Source organism: Rhincodon typus, chromosome 15, assembly GCF_021869965.1.
Source record: "Rhincodon typus isolate 14 chromosome 15, sRhiTyp1.1, whole genome shotgun sequence".
In the NCBI taxonomy this organism is placed as follows: domain Eukaryota; kingdom Metazoa; phylum Chordata; class Chondrichthyes; order Orectolobiformes; family Rhincodontidae; genus Rhincodon; species Rhincodon typus.
Window position 1 is genome coordinate 776,788 of NC_063346.1, and position 14,010 is coordinate 790,797.

At 47.3% G+C, this 14,010-nt stretch overlaps 1 protein-coding gene across 2 annotated transcripts in view; it reads right to left on the bottom strand.

Moving 5' to 3' along the window:
* fbxo31 (F-box protein 31) overlaps nt 1-454 on the bottom strand; it is a 46,977-nt gene extending 46,523 nt beyond the window's left edge. The window contains exon 1 of one of the 2 annotated variants that reach the window (XM_048605844.1): nt 148-454. In XM_048605844.1, the coding sequence (XP_048461801.1) occupies nt 148-394 (247 nt within the window). In that variant the 5' untranslated portion in view covers nt 395-454. The remainder of the gene's footprint in view (nt 1-147) is intronic. The other variant, XM_048605845.1, reaches the window with a different exon arrangement.
* Nucleotides 455-14,010: the final 13,556 nt, after the last annotated feature.

Consider the following 14,010-nt stretch of genomic DNA (forward strand, 5'->3'; position numbering starts at 1 on the left):
AATCGGCCCCTCACAACTCCCCTCCCCCCGGACCAATCGGCCCCTCATAATCTCCCCTGCGCACCCCCCTCCCCCGAACCATCGGCCCCTCATAATCTCCCTGCCCGTTCCTCCTCCCCAGCCCATAACAGGCCCCCGGCCCCTCACCCAGGCGGCAGCGCCGTTTCCAGATGGTGTCGGTGTTGAGGATTTGATGGAATTTCTTGCAGGCGGCAGCCAGGCTGGGCAGGCTCACCCCGGGAAGGAAGCAGAAAATCTCAACCAGCAGCTCAGGGGGAAGGTCCAGGAGATTCCGGGGCCTCCCGGGACCAGAGGCCGAGGCCCGATCTTCAGCACAGGCTGTGGTGGAGGATGTAGAGGGTCCCGGGCCCGCTACAACGGCTCTCTGCTCCATCACCGGCCAACCTGGGGGAACGCGCCTGCCCGTAGCGCCATTACATCATCGCTACCGTGAGCGCGCCTGCCCGTAGCGCCATTACATCATCGCTACCGTGAGCGCGCGTGCTCGTAGCGCCATTACATCATCGCTACCGTGAGCGCGCGTGCCCGTTGCATCCCTGCATCATCGCCTGAGGTGAGGTGAGTCACTGCGCAGGCTCGGAGTAGTTCCCACTCTTTCTCTCGATTTTGTCCGCATGGCGTCGAGCAACTGAAGTCTGTGTGGTGCAGGCTTGACGCACGATGCAAACACGGAGGTAATTAAGGACGTCCAAAGGGGTTTAGGCAAGGAGTCAGTACGAAACAATAATAACCATATAACTGTCAATGCTGGAAATCAGTAACAGAAAATGCTGGAGAAACGTAGCAGGTCTGGCAGCATCTGGGCAGAGAAAGTAGATTTAACAGTTAGGTCCAGTGACCCTCGTTTAGGGCAGCTGTTTAACTGAACAAACATAATGAGTTTGTTGACTTGCTCACCGAGCTGGCTGTTTGTAGTTTATACATTTTGTCACCATGCTAGGTAGCATCATCAGTGCAGCCTCTAATGAAGCGATGTTGTTCTTCTTCGCTTAGTATTTATATGCGATGTTTTGTCTCGTTTCCAGTTCTTTCTGCGAGGGTTTGTATATGGGGTCTAATTTCACATGTTTATTGATTGCATTATGTGTGGAGAACCAGGCCTCTAGGAATTCCCGTGCATGTCTAGGAATTCCCGTGCATGTCTATTGTTGGCTTGAGGCGGCACGGTGGCTCAGTGGTTAGCACTGTAGCCTCACAGCACCAGAGACCAGGATTCGATTCTAGCCTCGGGCGACTGTCTGTGTGGAGTTTGCTCATATTCCCTGTATCTGCGTGGGTTTCCTCCGGGTGCTCCGGTTTCCTCCCACATTCCAAAGATGTGCAGGCTAGGTGGATTGGCCACGCTAAATTGCCCATAGTGTTCAGGGGTTTGTGGGTTATAGGAGGATGGGTCTGGGTGGGATGCTGCAAGGGTCGATGTGGACTTGTTGGGCCGAAGGGCCTGTTTCCACACTGTAGGGATTCTACGAGCTTGGATGGTCATGTCGTCCCAGTTAATTTGATGGCCTTTGTTGTCCAAGTGTACCGAAATGGGGGAGAGTTTGTCATGTCGTTTTGCTGCTAGTTGGTGTTCGTGTATCCTGATGGCTAGTTTCCTTCCTGTCTGGCCGATGTAATGTTTTTGGCAGACCTTGCAGGGTATTTTGTTCACTGCGTTGGTCCTGCATGTCCACCATGGGTATGGTGTACTTGGTCTTTGTGAGTGCTACCTGTGAACAACTTCATTTTCTCCACAGATGACAATAGAATGGTGACAAAACATCTGAAGTACAACCAGCCAGCTTGGCAAGCAAGTTAACAACCTCACCCACAACCCGAGCTACAAATCTTTGCAAGAACCTTAAACACCTATGGTGCAACACTCTCAAAATAACCTGACAATGGGAAACCTTTGCCAACTGACTGAGCGCTACTCGCAAACAACTGAATTTTCTCCACAAATGCCTCAGGAACCAGTGGCTACTGTCCCGCGGCATGAAATACAAGTCTCCACTCAACGATCCACAGGTTTACAAAACAGCCGAACAAAATGGCCGCAGAATGCTTTGGTTAACGATTAACGATGCCCATAACCGGCTCCACAAGTATGAGCGAGAATTTTCGAGCCAAAAATCATTATACCAAAATGCTACTCACCAGCAATGGACTACAACCCTAGAATAGATCGTCACATCAAGCGACACAGGACCATAACTAAGAAGAGAAACAAATTACAGGAGAAGCTGACCAAACTGATCTGCCGCAAAGACAAGTCAACAACAAACCAGACTCATGGGTAAGAAACCTATCCAACAAACCATTTACAAAAACTGAGAAAGCTGTCCTAATATGCGGACTAAACTATAACCACAGAGATGCGAACAGAACAGACTTTGTAGCCACTCTGGAAGCTACGCTAGAAAACAGTGGACTGATGGACAAAACTTAATAGGCTATCCAACAGACTATAATCCCTGCATTGAACCAAAGGAATGATTGGAACACCCTGAACACATCAAAGCAGTTGAAGGACTCAAGAAAGACAGGAATGTCATAATCCCACCAGCAGACAAAGGGTGCATGACTGTCAGAACTACCAGACTATGTTGACAAAGCACAGGCACTGCTTGCAGATACAGATGCTTACCAACAGGTGGAGATACACCCAACACCACAGCTAGGAAATAGGATCACCCAAACACTGAGGGGGACTAAAGAATGCAGGACAAATAACCAAGACAGACTACATAAAAATGAAATCAGAAGGCTCTCAGGTGGATCCCCTTCTCTCCCTATTTACTTCAGAACCCCCTTCCCATCCACCATTTCTGATGAAGGGTCTAGGCCCGAAACGTCAGCCTTTCTGCTCCTATGATGCTGCTTGGCCTGCTGTGTTCATCCAGCTCTGCACCTTGATACCTACATACAAGCTAGCCAAGGAGCTACAACAAAGACTGAAGCACCTGGTCAACGGATCACCCCACTCCATCCACTCCACTCAGGAATTTCTTAATAATCTCAAGGACATCCAAATCAACAATGATGAGATTATGGTATCCTTTGACGTTACAGTGCTATTCACATCCATTGATATCCTACTAGCCAAAGAAACACTGGCCACATTACTAGAGGAAACAAGAACGCGGACCGACAGCTCCATCAGCAAGGACAACATACTCAGGCTACTGGACCTATGCCTCACCACACACTTCACCTTTAATGGTCAAGTATACAAACAGATTAATGGCACACCTATGGGGTCACCCATCTCAGAACTTATTGCAGAGGCAGTAACGCAAAGATTGGAACACATGACCCTCCCCCGCATACAGTCAAAACTGGATGCGATACGTAGACAACACATTTATCATCATTAAACGCACTGAGTTAGAAGAGACGCACCACCTCGTCAACAACATATTCACAGGGATCAAATTCACAAAAGAAGAGGAAAACAACAATCAACTTCCATTCCTAGACATCAGGGTAGAACGAATGACAAACAAAGAATTCCAAACCACAGTATACAGGAAGGCAACCCTCACTGACCAAATCCTCAACTTCCACAGCAATCACCCCAACATCCACTAACAAAGGTGTGTAAGGATACTATTCAAATGGACCACAACCCACTGCACCACACCTGAACTTCACAAGAAGGAGGAAGACCACCTGTACAAGGCCTTCGCTATCAATGGATGCCCCACCAACTTCATCCATAGATGCCTACTAGATAGATAACATCAAGAGGACACAATACGACCTAATACAACTGGCACACTACCGTATGTCAAGGATATATCGGAACTGAGACTCCTACAACTGCTAGGAATGAGGTTAGCTCACAAACCCACAGCCACACTGTGACAAACACTCACAAGGACCAAAGACCCCATACATACACCATGCAGGACCAACGTAGTGTACAAAATACCCTGCAAGGACTACCAAAAACAGTACATCGGCCAGACAGGAAGGAGACTAGGCATCAGGATACTCGAACACCAGCTAGCAGCAACACAACACGACAAACGTTCCCTCATTTCAGTACACTCGGACAACGAAGGCCATCAATTTAACTGGGATGACGTGACCATCCTAGCTCAAGCCAGCCATAAGCATGCATGGGAATTCCTAGAGGCCTGGTTCTCCACCCATAATGCAGTCAATAAACATGTGGAATTAGACCCCATATACAAGCCTTTGCAAAAAAGAACCAGAAATGACACAAAACACCTCAATAAACTGGATTGTATAAATACTAAGCGGAGTAGAACAACATTGCTTCATCAGAGGCTGCACTGATGATGTTACCTAGCATGGTGATGAAATGTCTAAACTACAACGAGCCAGCTCAGCGAGCAAGTCAACAACCTCATCCACAACCTGAGCTACAAATCTTCGCAAGGATGGACATGATGCTGTCCATGCCACAGTGAAAGAGGAGGCAGTGAGACTGTTTGGAATGGCCATTCACTGAAAGTAGACCAGTCATCAGAGCCAATTGAGATTCATCTATGGGATGTGATGGAGTAAAATTTGTGGAGGCAAGGTACAGTTTTCAATTCTCTTTCGATATGCAGACAACACCAGAGGACTGAAGAATTGTACAAAACTCTACCGTTCACCTTAGACCCTTTTCCAAAACTACCAACTACATTTTAATCTCAGGGGAGTACCTGTCAGAAACAATAATTCTGTGGAATATTAACAGCTGCTCGGATGAAATGTGGATTTATTAAGTAAAGCCACTCTGTTAAAGGAATGATGTGACGATGCTGGTGTTGGACTGGAGAGGACAAAGTCAGAAGTCACACGACACCAGGTTATAGTCCAACTGGTTAATTTAAAATCACAAGCCTTCTTCGCTCTGCTCGTTCGACCAATGAAGTGGAGGGAGGTGCACAGGCACAGAATATATAGGCAGAGAGATAATGGCAACATAATTCCCGGTAATTAAGAGTGTCAACAGATAAGTTATTTAGTTCTCTATCCATACTAATATATTATTCCCTATCCCATGTGCTTTAACTTTGCCCACTAACCTCTTTTCAGAGACCTTATCAAATGTTTTCTGAAAATTCAAATACACCACAGTTATTAATCACATCCACGGATTCAATAGATAGACCAAAAGGAATATTAGTCAGTAAACATTTCTTTTTATTAATTCATGGAATGAGGGTGTTGTTGGCTAGGCCAGCATTTATTGCCCATCCCTAATTGCCCAGAAGGCAGTTAAAAGTCAGCCACATTGCTGTGGTCAGGAGTCACATGTGGGCCAGATCAGGTAAGATGGCAGTTTCCTTCCCTAAAGGACATTATTGAACCAGATGGGTTTTTCTGACAGTTGACAATGGATTAATAGTCATCATTAGACTCTTAATTCCAGATTTTTTTTAAAAGTCAAATTCAGATTTAGTTTGGGAACATTCCTTTCAGGAGGAGCCAGCATCAGGAGCTGGAGGCAGGAGCCTATACCGGGGACGACTTAAAATTGAGTGTGGGGATTCTTGGGCCTAATTCTGGTTCAAGCATATCTCTTTCAGGATGAGCCAGCAGCCATCCATTCTGGGGAATCATGTTGCTGATATCACGGGGAAAAAGGGAGCACAGTTTCTGATTGTTCAGGTGTTGGTTCATGTTAACCCTTTCATTCCTTTGGTGCTACAGGTGAAGGAATCTCACTACATTACGGGGTAAGTGTGTCCATAAGACCATAAAACATGGGAGCAGAAATTAGACCATTTGGCCCATCAAGTTTTTTCCGCCATTCAATCATAGCTGATAAGTTTCTCAAAACCATTCTCCCGCTTCCTCCCCATAACTCTTGATCCCCATGATAATCAAAAACCTATCTGTCTCTGTCTTAAACATACCCAATGACCTGGCCTCCACAGCCTTCTGTGGCAATGAATTCCATAGATTCACCACTCTCTGGCTGAAGAAGTTTCTCCTTATCTCTGTTCTAAAGGGTCTTTGCTGTAAGGCTGTGCCCTCGGGTCCTAGTCTCTCCTGCCAATGGAAACATCTCAATGTGCTCTCTGGCCAAGCTGTTCAGTATTCTGTAAGTTTCAATTAGATCCCCCCTAATCCTTCTAAACTCCATTGAGTACAGACCCAGAGTCCACAAACGGTCCTCATATGTTAAGCCTTTCATTTCTGAGATCGTTCTCAGGAACCTCCTCTGGACCTGTTCCAAGCCCAGTATATTCTTCCTGAGGTATGGGGCCCAAAATTAATCACAGTACACTAAATTTGGTCAGACCAGAGCTTTATAAAGCCTCAGAAGTCATCCCTGTTTTTATATTCTAGTCCTGTCAAAATAAATGCCAACATTATATTTGCCTTCCTAACTGCTGACTCGACCTGCAAGTTTACCTTAAGAGAATCCTGGACTAGGACTCCGAAGTCTCTTTGCACTTCAGATTTCTGAATTTCCTCCCCATGTAGAAAGTAGTCTATGCCTGTATTCTTCCTACCAAAGTGCATAACCTCACGCTTTCCCACATTATATTCCATCTGCCACTTCTTCGCCCACTCTCCTAACCTGTCTAAATCCTTCTGCAGCCTCCCCGCCTCCTCAATACTACCTGTCCCTCCATCTATCTTTGTATCATCTGCAAACTTAGCTAGAATGCTCTCAGTTTCTTTATCTTGATCACTAATGTATAAAGTGAAAAGCTGTGGTCTCAACTCTGACCCTTGTGAAACACCACTAGTCACTGGCTGCCATCCTGAGAAGGACCCTTTTATCCCCACTCTCTGCTTTCTGCCAGACAGCCAATCTTCTACCCATGCTAGTACCTTGCTTCTAACACCATGGGTCCTTATCTTACTCAGCAGCCTTCTGGAAGTCCAGGTAGATAACATCTATTGGCTCTCCTTGGTCTAACCTGCTCGTTAACTCCTCAAAGAGTTCTAACAAGAATTTGTCAGGCATGACCTCCCCTTGATGAAACCATGCTGACTTTGCCCTATTTTACCATGCACTTCCAAGTATTCAGAAGTCTCATCTTTCACAATGGACTCCAAAATCTTACCAACGACTGAGGTCAGGCTAATCAGGTTGTAATTTCACCACTAAAAGAAAGATCACCACTAACACCTCCGTATCTCTTCAGCTATCTCCTTCAGAATTCTGGTGTGTAGTCCATCTGGTCGAGAGAATTTATCCACCTTCAGCCCTTTCAGTTTTTCTAGCACTTTCTCCTTGGTGATGCCAACCATACTCCTGCAGACTCTCTTGAATTTTTGGGATATTCCTCGTTCTTATGCCGTGAAGACTGATGCAAAGTACTTATTCAGTTCCTCAGCCATTTCTTTGTTCCCCATTCCTGAAAAATATTTCTCCAGTGTCTTTTTCCAGTGGCCCAATATCTAATTTTGCCTCTCTTTTGCCCTTTATATATCTAAAAAAAACTTTTGCAATCTTCTTCTTTATTACTGGCGAGCTTACCCTCATACTTAACCTTCTCCCTCCTTATTTCTTTCTTCGTTGTCCCCTAGGATAGTAATCTCAGGATTATTCCCCGTACCAAGTACTTCTGAGGCTAGAACCAGAGACAGAGTACAATTGAGCACGTGGCTAAAGAACTGGCTCAGAGGTAGGATCTTTGGGACGTCTTCCAGGGAAGGTGTGACCTGTACAAGAAGGACAGGTTGCACCCAAACTGGCAGAGCACCAATATCGTGGCAGGGAGGTTTGATAATTCCACTTGGGAGGGTTTGAACTAGTGTGGTGTGGCGTGGGAACCAGAGCAGCAGGTTGGTAAGTGAGCCATACAGCAAGTAAACAGAACCTTCAGTCTAACCTGCCCATGCTAACCATGTTTCCCAAATTAAGCTAGTCCCACTTGCCTGTGGGAGACGGTCCTTCCTTGACCACGACCCCACCATGGCCCATTTAGCCACCGTCTCCAGCGTTATAGTCCCCCAGCCCTGCGCTGCCTGGTTCTACCTGCTCCCCAAGATCCACAAACACATTTACGCTGGCCAGCCCATTGTCTCCTCATGCTGCTGCCCCACCGAACTCATTGCTTCCTACCTCGACTCGATTCTCTCCCTGCCCCGGTCCAGGCACTCCCCACCTACATCCAGGACAGAAACCACACCCTTCACCTTTTCGGAAACTTCCAGTTCTCTGGCCTCCAGCACTTCATTTTTACTATGGATGTGCAATGCCTATACATGTCCATACCCCACAAGGACAGACTACAGGCCCTCAGTTTTTTCCTCTCCAACAGACCCATCCAGTAACCACCTCCCCCCGCCCCCCAACACCTTCCACCACCTTGTTGAACTTGTCCTCACCCTCAATAAATTTTCCTTCAATTCTTCCGACTTTCTCCAAATCCATTGGTTTGCCATGGGCACTCACATGGGCCCCAAAGGCACACCTGCCTTTTTTCGTTTATGTTGGGCATTTCTTCAGTATGTACACCATACAGTTTTCCACGTCTTCCACTATTACATTGATGACTGCATTGGTGCTGCATCCTGCACCCAGGCTGAACTGGAGCAGTTCATCAACTTTGCTAACAACTTCCAGCCCGCCCTCAAATTCTCTTGGTGTATCTAAGACACCTCCCTTCCCTTTCTTGACCTCTCTGTTTCTATTTCTGGCAACAGTTTACAGACCAACATTTACTACAAACCCACAGACTCCCATAGCTACCTAGAATACACCTTCTCTCAACCTGAATCCTGCAAAAACTCCATCCTGTTTTTCCATTTCCTCCATCTCCTTTGCATCTGCTCTGACGAGGAGACATTCCACTCTCAAGCATCCTGGATGTCCTCCTTTTTTCAAACAACTTTCTTTTCCCCCCTCTGTCATCCAGACAGCCCTCCACCGCACCTACTCTATTCCCCGCTCGACAGCTCTAAACCATCCCCCCCGCCAAACATATTAACGATAGGATACCCTGTTCTCACTTTCCACCCCACCAGCCTCCGCATCCAATGTATCATCCTCAAACACTTCTGTCAACTGCAATTAAACCCTACAACTCAGAACATCTTCCACTCTCCACCCTTCTCTGCCATTTTTCAGTTGTTTCAGTGGCGGGAGTCCGGGAGGAAGTGCGAGGGCACCCTGGGAAGGTAAGCTTTTCGATTATAAAAGTCTTACCTCGCGTGACTCCATTTTTGGAGTGAGTAAGTGAGGTAATATATTTGGGCGGTTGCTTTACCTGAAACACTACCCAGGTACCATCCTCCTCCTCTAACCAAAAAAAAAGGTTCTGAGCGCCAATTTGGTAAGGTTACTAGTTTTTTTTTTCAACAGTCTGTTTGGGAATTCAGAACAGTGGGAATGGATGTTAGGGCAGTTGCATGCTCCTCCTGTAGAATGTGGGAGGTAAGGGTCACCACTAGTGTCCCCACTGACTTCATCTGCGGGAAATGCACCCAACTCCAGCTCCTCGGAAACCGCGTTAGGGAACTGGAGCTGGAGCTGGATGAACTTCGGATCATTCGGGAGGCTGAGGGGGTAATTGAGAGGAGTTACAGGGAGGTTGTCACACCTCAGGTACAGGAAAAAGGTAGATGGGTTACAGTCAGGGGACGGAAAGGGAACAGGCAGACAGTGCAGGGATCCCCTGTGGCCGTTCCCCTCAATAACAAGTATACCGTTTTGGATACTGTTGTGGGGGATGACTTACCAGAGTTAAGCCATGGGGTACAGGTCTCTGGCACAGAGTCTGTCCCTGTTGCTCAGAAGGGAAGGGGGGAGAGGAGGAGAGCATTAGTCATTGGGGACTCCATAGTTAGGGGGACAGATAGGAGATTCTGTGGGAACGAGAGAGACTCGCGGTTGGTGTATTGCCTCCCAGGTGCCAGGGTCCGTGATGTCTTGGATCGTGTTTTCGGGATCCTTAAGGGGGAGAGGGAGCAGTCCCAAGTCGTGGTCCACATAGGCACCAACGACATAGGTAGGAAAAGGGATGGGGACGTAAGGCAGAAATTCAAGGAGCCAGGGTGGAAGCTTAGAGCTAGAACAAACAGAGTTGTTATCTCTGGTTTGTTACCCATGCCACGTGCTAGCGAGGCGAGGAATAGGGAGAGAGAGCAGTTGAACACGTGGCTACAGGGATGGTGCAGGAGGGAGGGATTCAGATACCTGGATAATTGGGGCTCATTCTGGTGTAGGTGGAACCTCTACAAACGGGATGGTCTACACCTGAACCAGAGGGGTACCAATATCCTGGGGGGGAAATTTGCTAATGCTCTTCGGGAGGGTTTAAACTAATTCAGCAGGGGGATGGGAACCTGAATTGTAGCTCCAGTGTACAGGAGGTTGAGAGTAGTGAGGTCATGCATAAGGTTTCAAGGTCGCAGGAGTGTACCAGCAGGCAGGAAGGTGGTTTGAAGTGTGTCTACTTCAACGCCAGGAGCATCCGGAATAAGGTGGGTGAACTTGCAGCATGGGTTGGTACCTGGGACTTCGATGTTGTGGCCATTTCGGAGATATGGATAGAGCAGGGACAGGAATGGTTGTTGCAGGTTCCGGGGTTTAGATGTTTCAGTAAGATCATGGAAGGTGGTAAAAGAGGGGGAGGTGTGGCATTGTTAGTCAAGGACAGTATTACGGTGGCAGAAAGGATGTTTGATGAGGACTCATCTACTGAGGTAGTACGGGCTGAGGTTAGAACCAGGAAAGGAGAGGTCACCCTGTTGGGAGTTTTCTATAGGCCTCTGAAAAGTTCCAGAGATGCAGAGGAAAGGATTGCAAAGATGATTCTGGATAGGAGCGAAAGTAACAGGGTAGTTGTTATGGGGGACTTTAACTTTCCAAATATTGACTGGAAACGCTATAGTTTGAGTACTTTAGATGGGTCAGTTTTTGTCCAATGTGTGCAGGAGGGTTTCTTGACACAGTATGTAGATAGGCCAACAAGAGGCGAGGCCACATTTTATTTGGTACTGGGTAATGAATCAGGCCAGGTGTTAGATTTGGAGGTAGGTGAGCACTTTGGTGATAGTGACCACAATTCGGTTACGTTTACTTCAGCAATGGAAAGGGATAGGTATATACCGCAGGGCAAGAGTTATAGCTGGGGGAAAGGCAATTCTGAGGCAATGAGGCAAGATTTAGGATGCATAGGATGGAGAAGGAAACTGCAGGGGCTGGGCACAATTGAGATGTGGAGCTTGTTCAAGGAAAAGCTACTGCGTGTCCTTGAGAAGTATGTACCTGTCAGGCAAGGAGGAAGTGGTCGAGCGAGGGAACCGTGGTTTACTAAAGAAGTTGAATCTCTTGTCAAGAGGAAGAAGGAGGCTTATGCAGAGATGAGGCGTGAAGGCTGAGTTAGGGCGCTTGAGAGTTACAAGTTAGCCAGGAAGGACCTGAAGAGAGAGCGAAGAAGAGCCAGGAAGGGACATGAGAAGTCTTTAGCAGGTAGGATCAAGGAAAACCCTGAAGCTTCCTACAGGTATGTCAGGAATAAAAGAATGACTAGAGTAAGATTGGGGCCAGTCAAGGACAGTAGTGGGAAGTTGTGCGTGGAGTCCGAAGAGACAGGAGAGGCGCTAAATGAATATTTTTCGTCAGTATTAACACAGGAAAAAGACAATGTTGCGAGGAGAATACTGAGATACAGGCTGTTAGATTAGACGGGATTGAGGTTCATAAGGAGGAGGTGTTAGCAATTCTGGAAGGTGTGAAAATAGATAAGTCCCCTGGGCCAGATGGGATTTATCCTAGGATTCTCTGGAAAGCTAGGGAGGAGATTGCAGAGCCTTTGGCTTTGACCTTTATGTTGTCATTGTCTACAGGAATAGTGCCAGAAGACTGGAGACTAGCAAATGTTGTCCCCTTGTTCAAGAAGGGGAGTAGAGACAACCCTGGTAATTATAGACCAGTGAGCCTTACTTCGGTTGTGGGTAAAGTGTTGGAAAGGATTATAAGAGATAGGATTTATAATCATCTCGAAAGGAATAATTTGATTAGGGATAGTGAACACGGTTTTGTGAAGGGTAGGTCGTGCCTCACAAACCTTATTGAGTTCTTTGAGAAGGTGACCAAACAGGTGGATGAGGGTAAAGCGGTTGATGTGGTGTATATGGATTTCAGTAAAGCGTTTGATAAGGTTCCCCATGGTAGGCTATTGCAGAAAATACGGAAGCATGGGATTGAGGGTGATTTTGCGGTTTGGATCAGAAATTGGCTAGCTGTAAGAAGACAGAGGGTGGTGGTTGATGGGAAATGTTCATCCTGGAGTTCAGTTACTAGTGGTGTACCTCAAGGATCTGTTTTGGGGCCACTGCTGTTTGTCATTTTTATAAATGACCTGGATGAGGGCGTAGAAGGATGGGTTAGTAAATTTGTGGATGACACCAAAGTCGGTGGAGTTGTGGATAGTGCAGAAGGATGTTGCAGATTACAGAGGGAAATAGATAAGCTGCAGAGCTGGGCTGAGAGGTGGCAAATGGAGTTTAATGCGGAAAAGTGTGAGGTGATTCACTTTGGAAGGAGTAACAGGAATACAGAGTACTGGGCTAATGGTAAGATTCTTGGTAGTGTGGATGAGCAGAGAGATCTCGGTGTCCATGTGCATAGATCACTGAAAGTTGCCACCCAGGTTGATAGCGTTGTTAAGAAAGCGTACGGTGTGTTAGGTTTTATTGGTAGAGGGATTGAGTTTCGGAGCCATGAGGTCATGTTGCAGCTGTACAAAACTCTGGTGCAGCCACACTTGGAGTATTGTGTACAGTTCTGGTCACCGCATTATAGGAAGGATGTGGAAGCATTGGAAAGGGTGCAGAGGAGATTTACCAGGATGTTGCCTGGTATGGAGGGAAGGTCTTATGAGGAAAGGCTGAGGGACTTGAGGCTGTTTTCGTTAGAGAGAAGAAGGTTAAGAGGTGACTTAATAGAGACATACAAGATGATCAGAGGATTAGATAGGGTGGACAGTGGGAGCCTTTTTCCTAGGATGGTGATGGCTAGCACGAGGGGACATAGCTTTAAATTGAGGGGTGATAGATATAGGACAGATGTCAGAGGTAGGTTCTTTACTCAGAGCATAGTAAGGGCGTGGAATGCCCTGCCTGCAACAGTAGTAGACTCGCCAACTTTAAGGGCATTTAAATGGTCATTGGATAAACATATGGATGATAATGGAATAGTGTAGGTTAGATGGGCTACAGATTGGTTTCACAGGTTGGCGCAACATCGAGGGCTGAAGGGCCTGTACTGCGCTGTAATGTTCTATGTTCTATTTGCAAGGACCATTCCCTTCACCACTCCTAGTTCGCGTGACACTGCCCACCAACCTCCTCCCGTACCATCCTCTGTAACCATAAAAGATGCAATACCTGCCCACACACCACCTCCCACCTTCATCCAGGGCCCTAAACAGTCTTTCCAGGTGAGACAGAGCTTCACCTGCATCTCCTCCAACCTGGTCTACTGCTTCTGGTGCTCCCGATGTGGTCTTCTGCACATTAATGAGACCAAACGTAGACTAGGTGACCGTTTCGCCAAGCATCTTCGCCTCGACTGTAACAGCCAGCCTAACCTCCCGGTCACCGTCCATTTTAGCTCCCCCACCCCCACCCCATCTCCCCCTCCAACATGTCTGTCCTTGGCCACCTCCAACGTTGCAGTGAGTTCAGAACACAAATTTGTGGAGCAACACCTTATCTTCCGCCTGGGCACCCTACAGCCCCGAGGACTCAACATTGAGTTCTCCAATTTCAAATAACCTTCCCACACATCCCCCTGCTCCCCTTCCAGCCCCACTTCCTCCCTTCCATTCCAGCCTCTGACCCTCCCTTCCAGCTACAAACCAGATTCCCTCCCATCGACCACCCAGGTCGCACCTACTGCTGGTGTCCATGTAGCACCACCATTCCGCAACCCCCTCCCCTCCCTTTATCTGCAGTTCCCCGACTTCCACGTCCAGTCCTGAAGAAGTGCAATACCCGAAATGTTGACTTCTCCTTTCCACCAAATGCTTCCTGGCTTGCTGTGTTCTTCCAGCGTCCTGCTTGTCAACAGTGGAT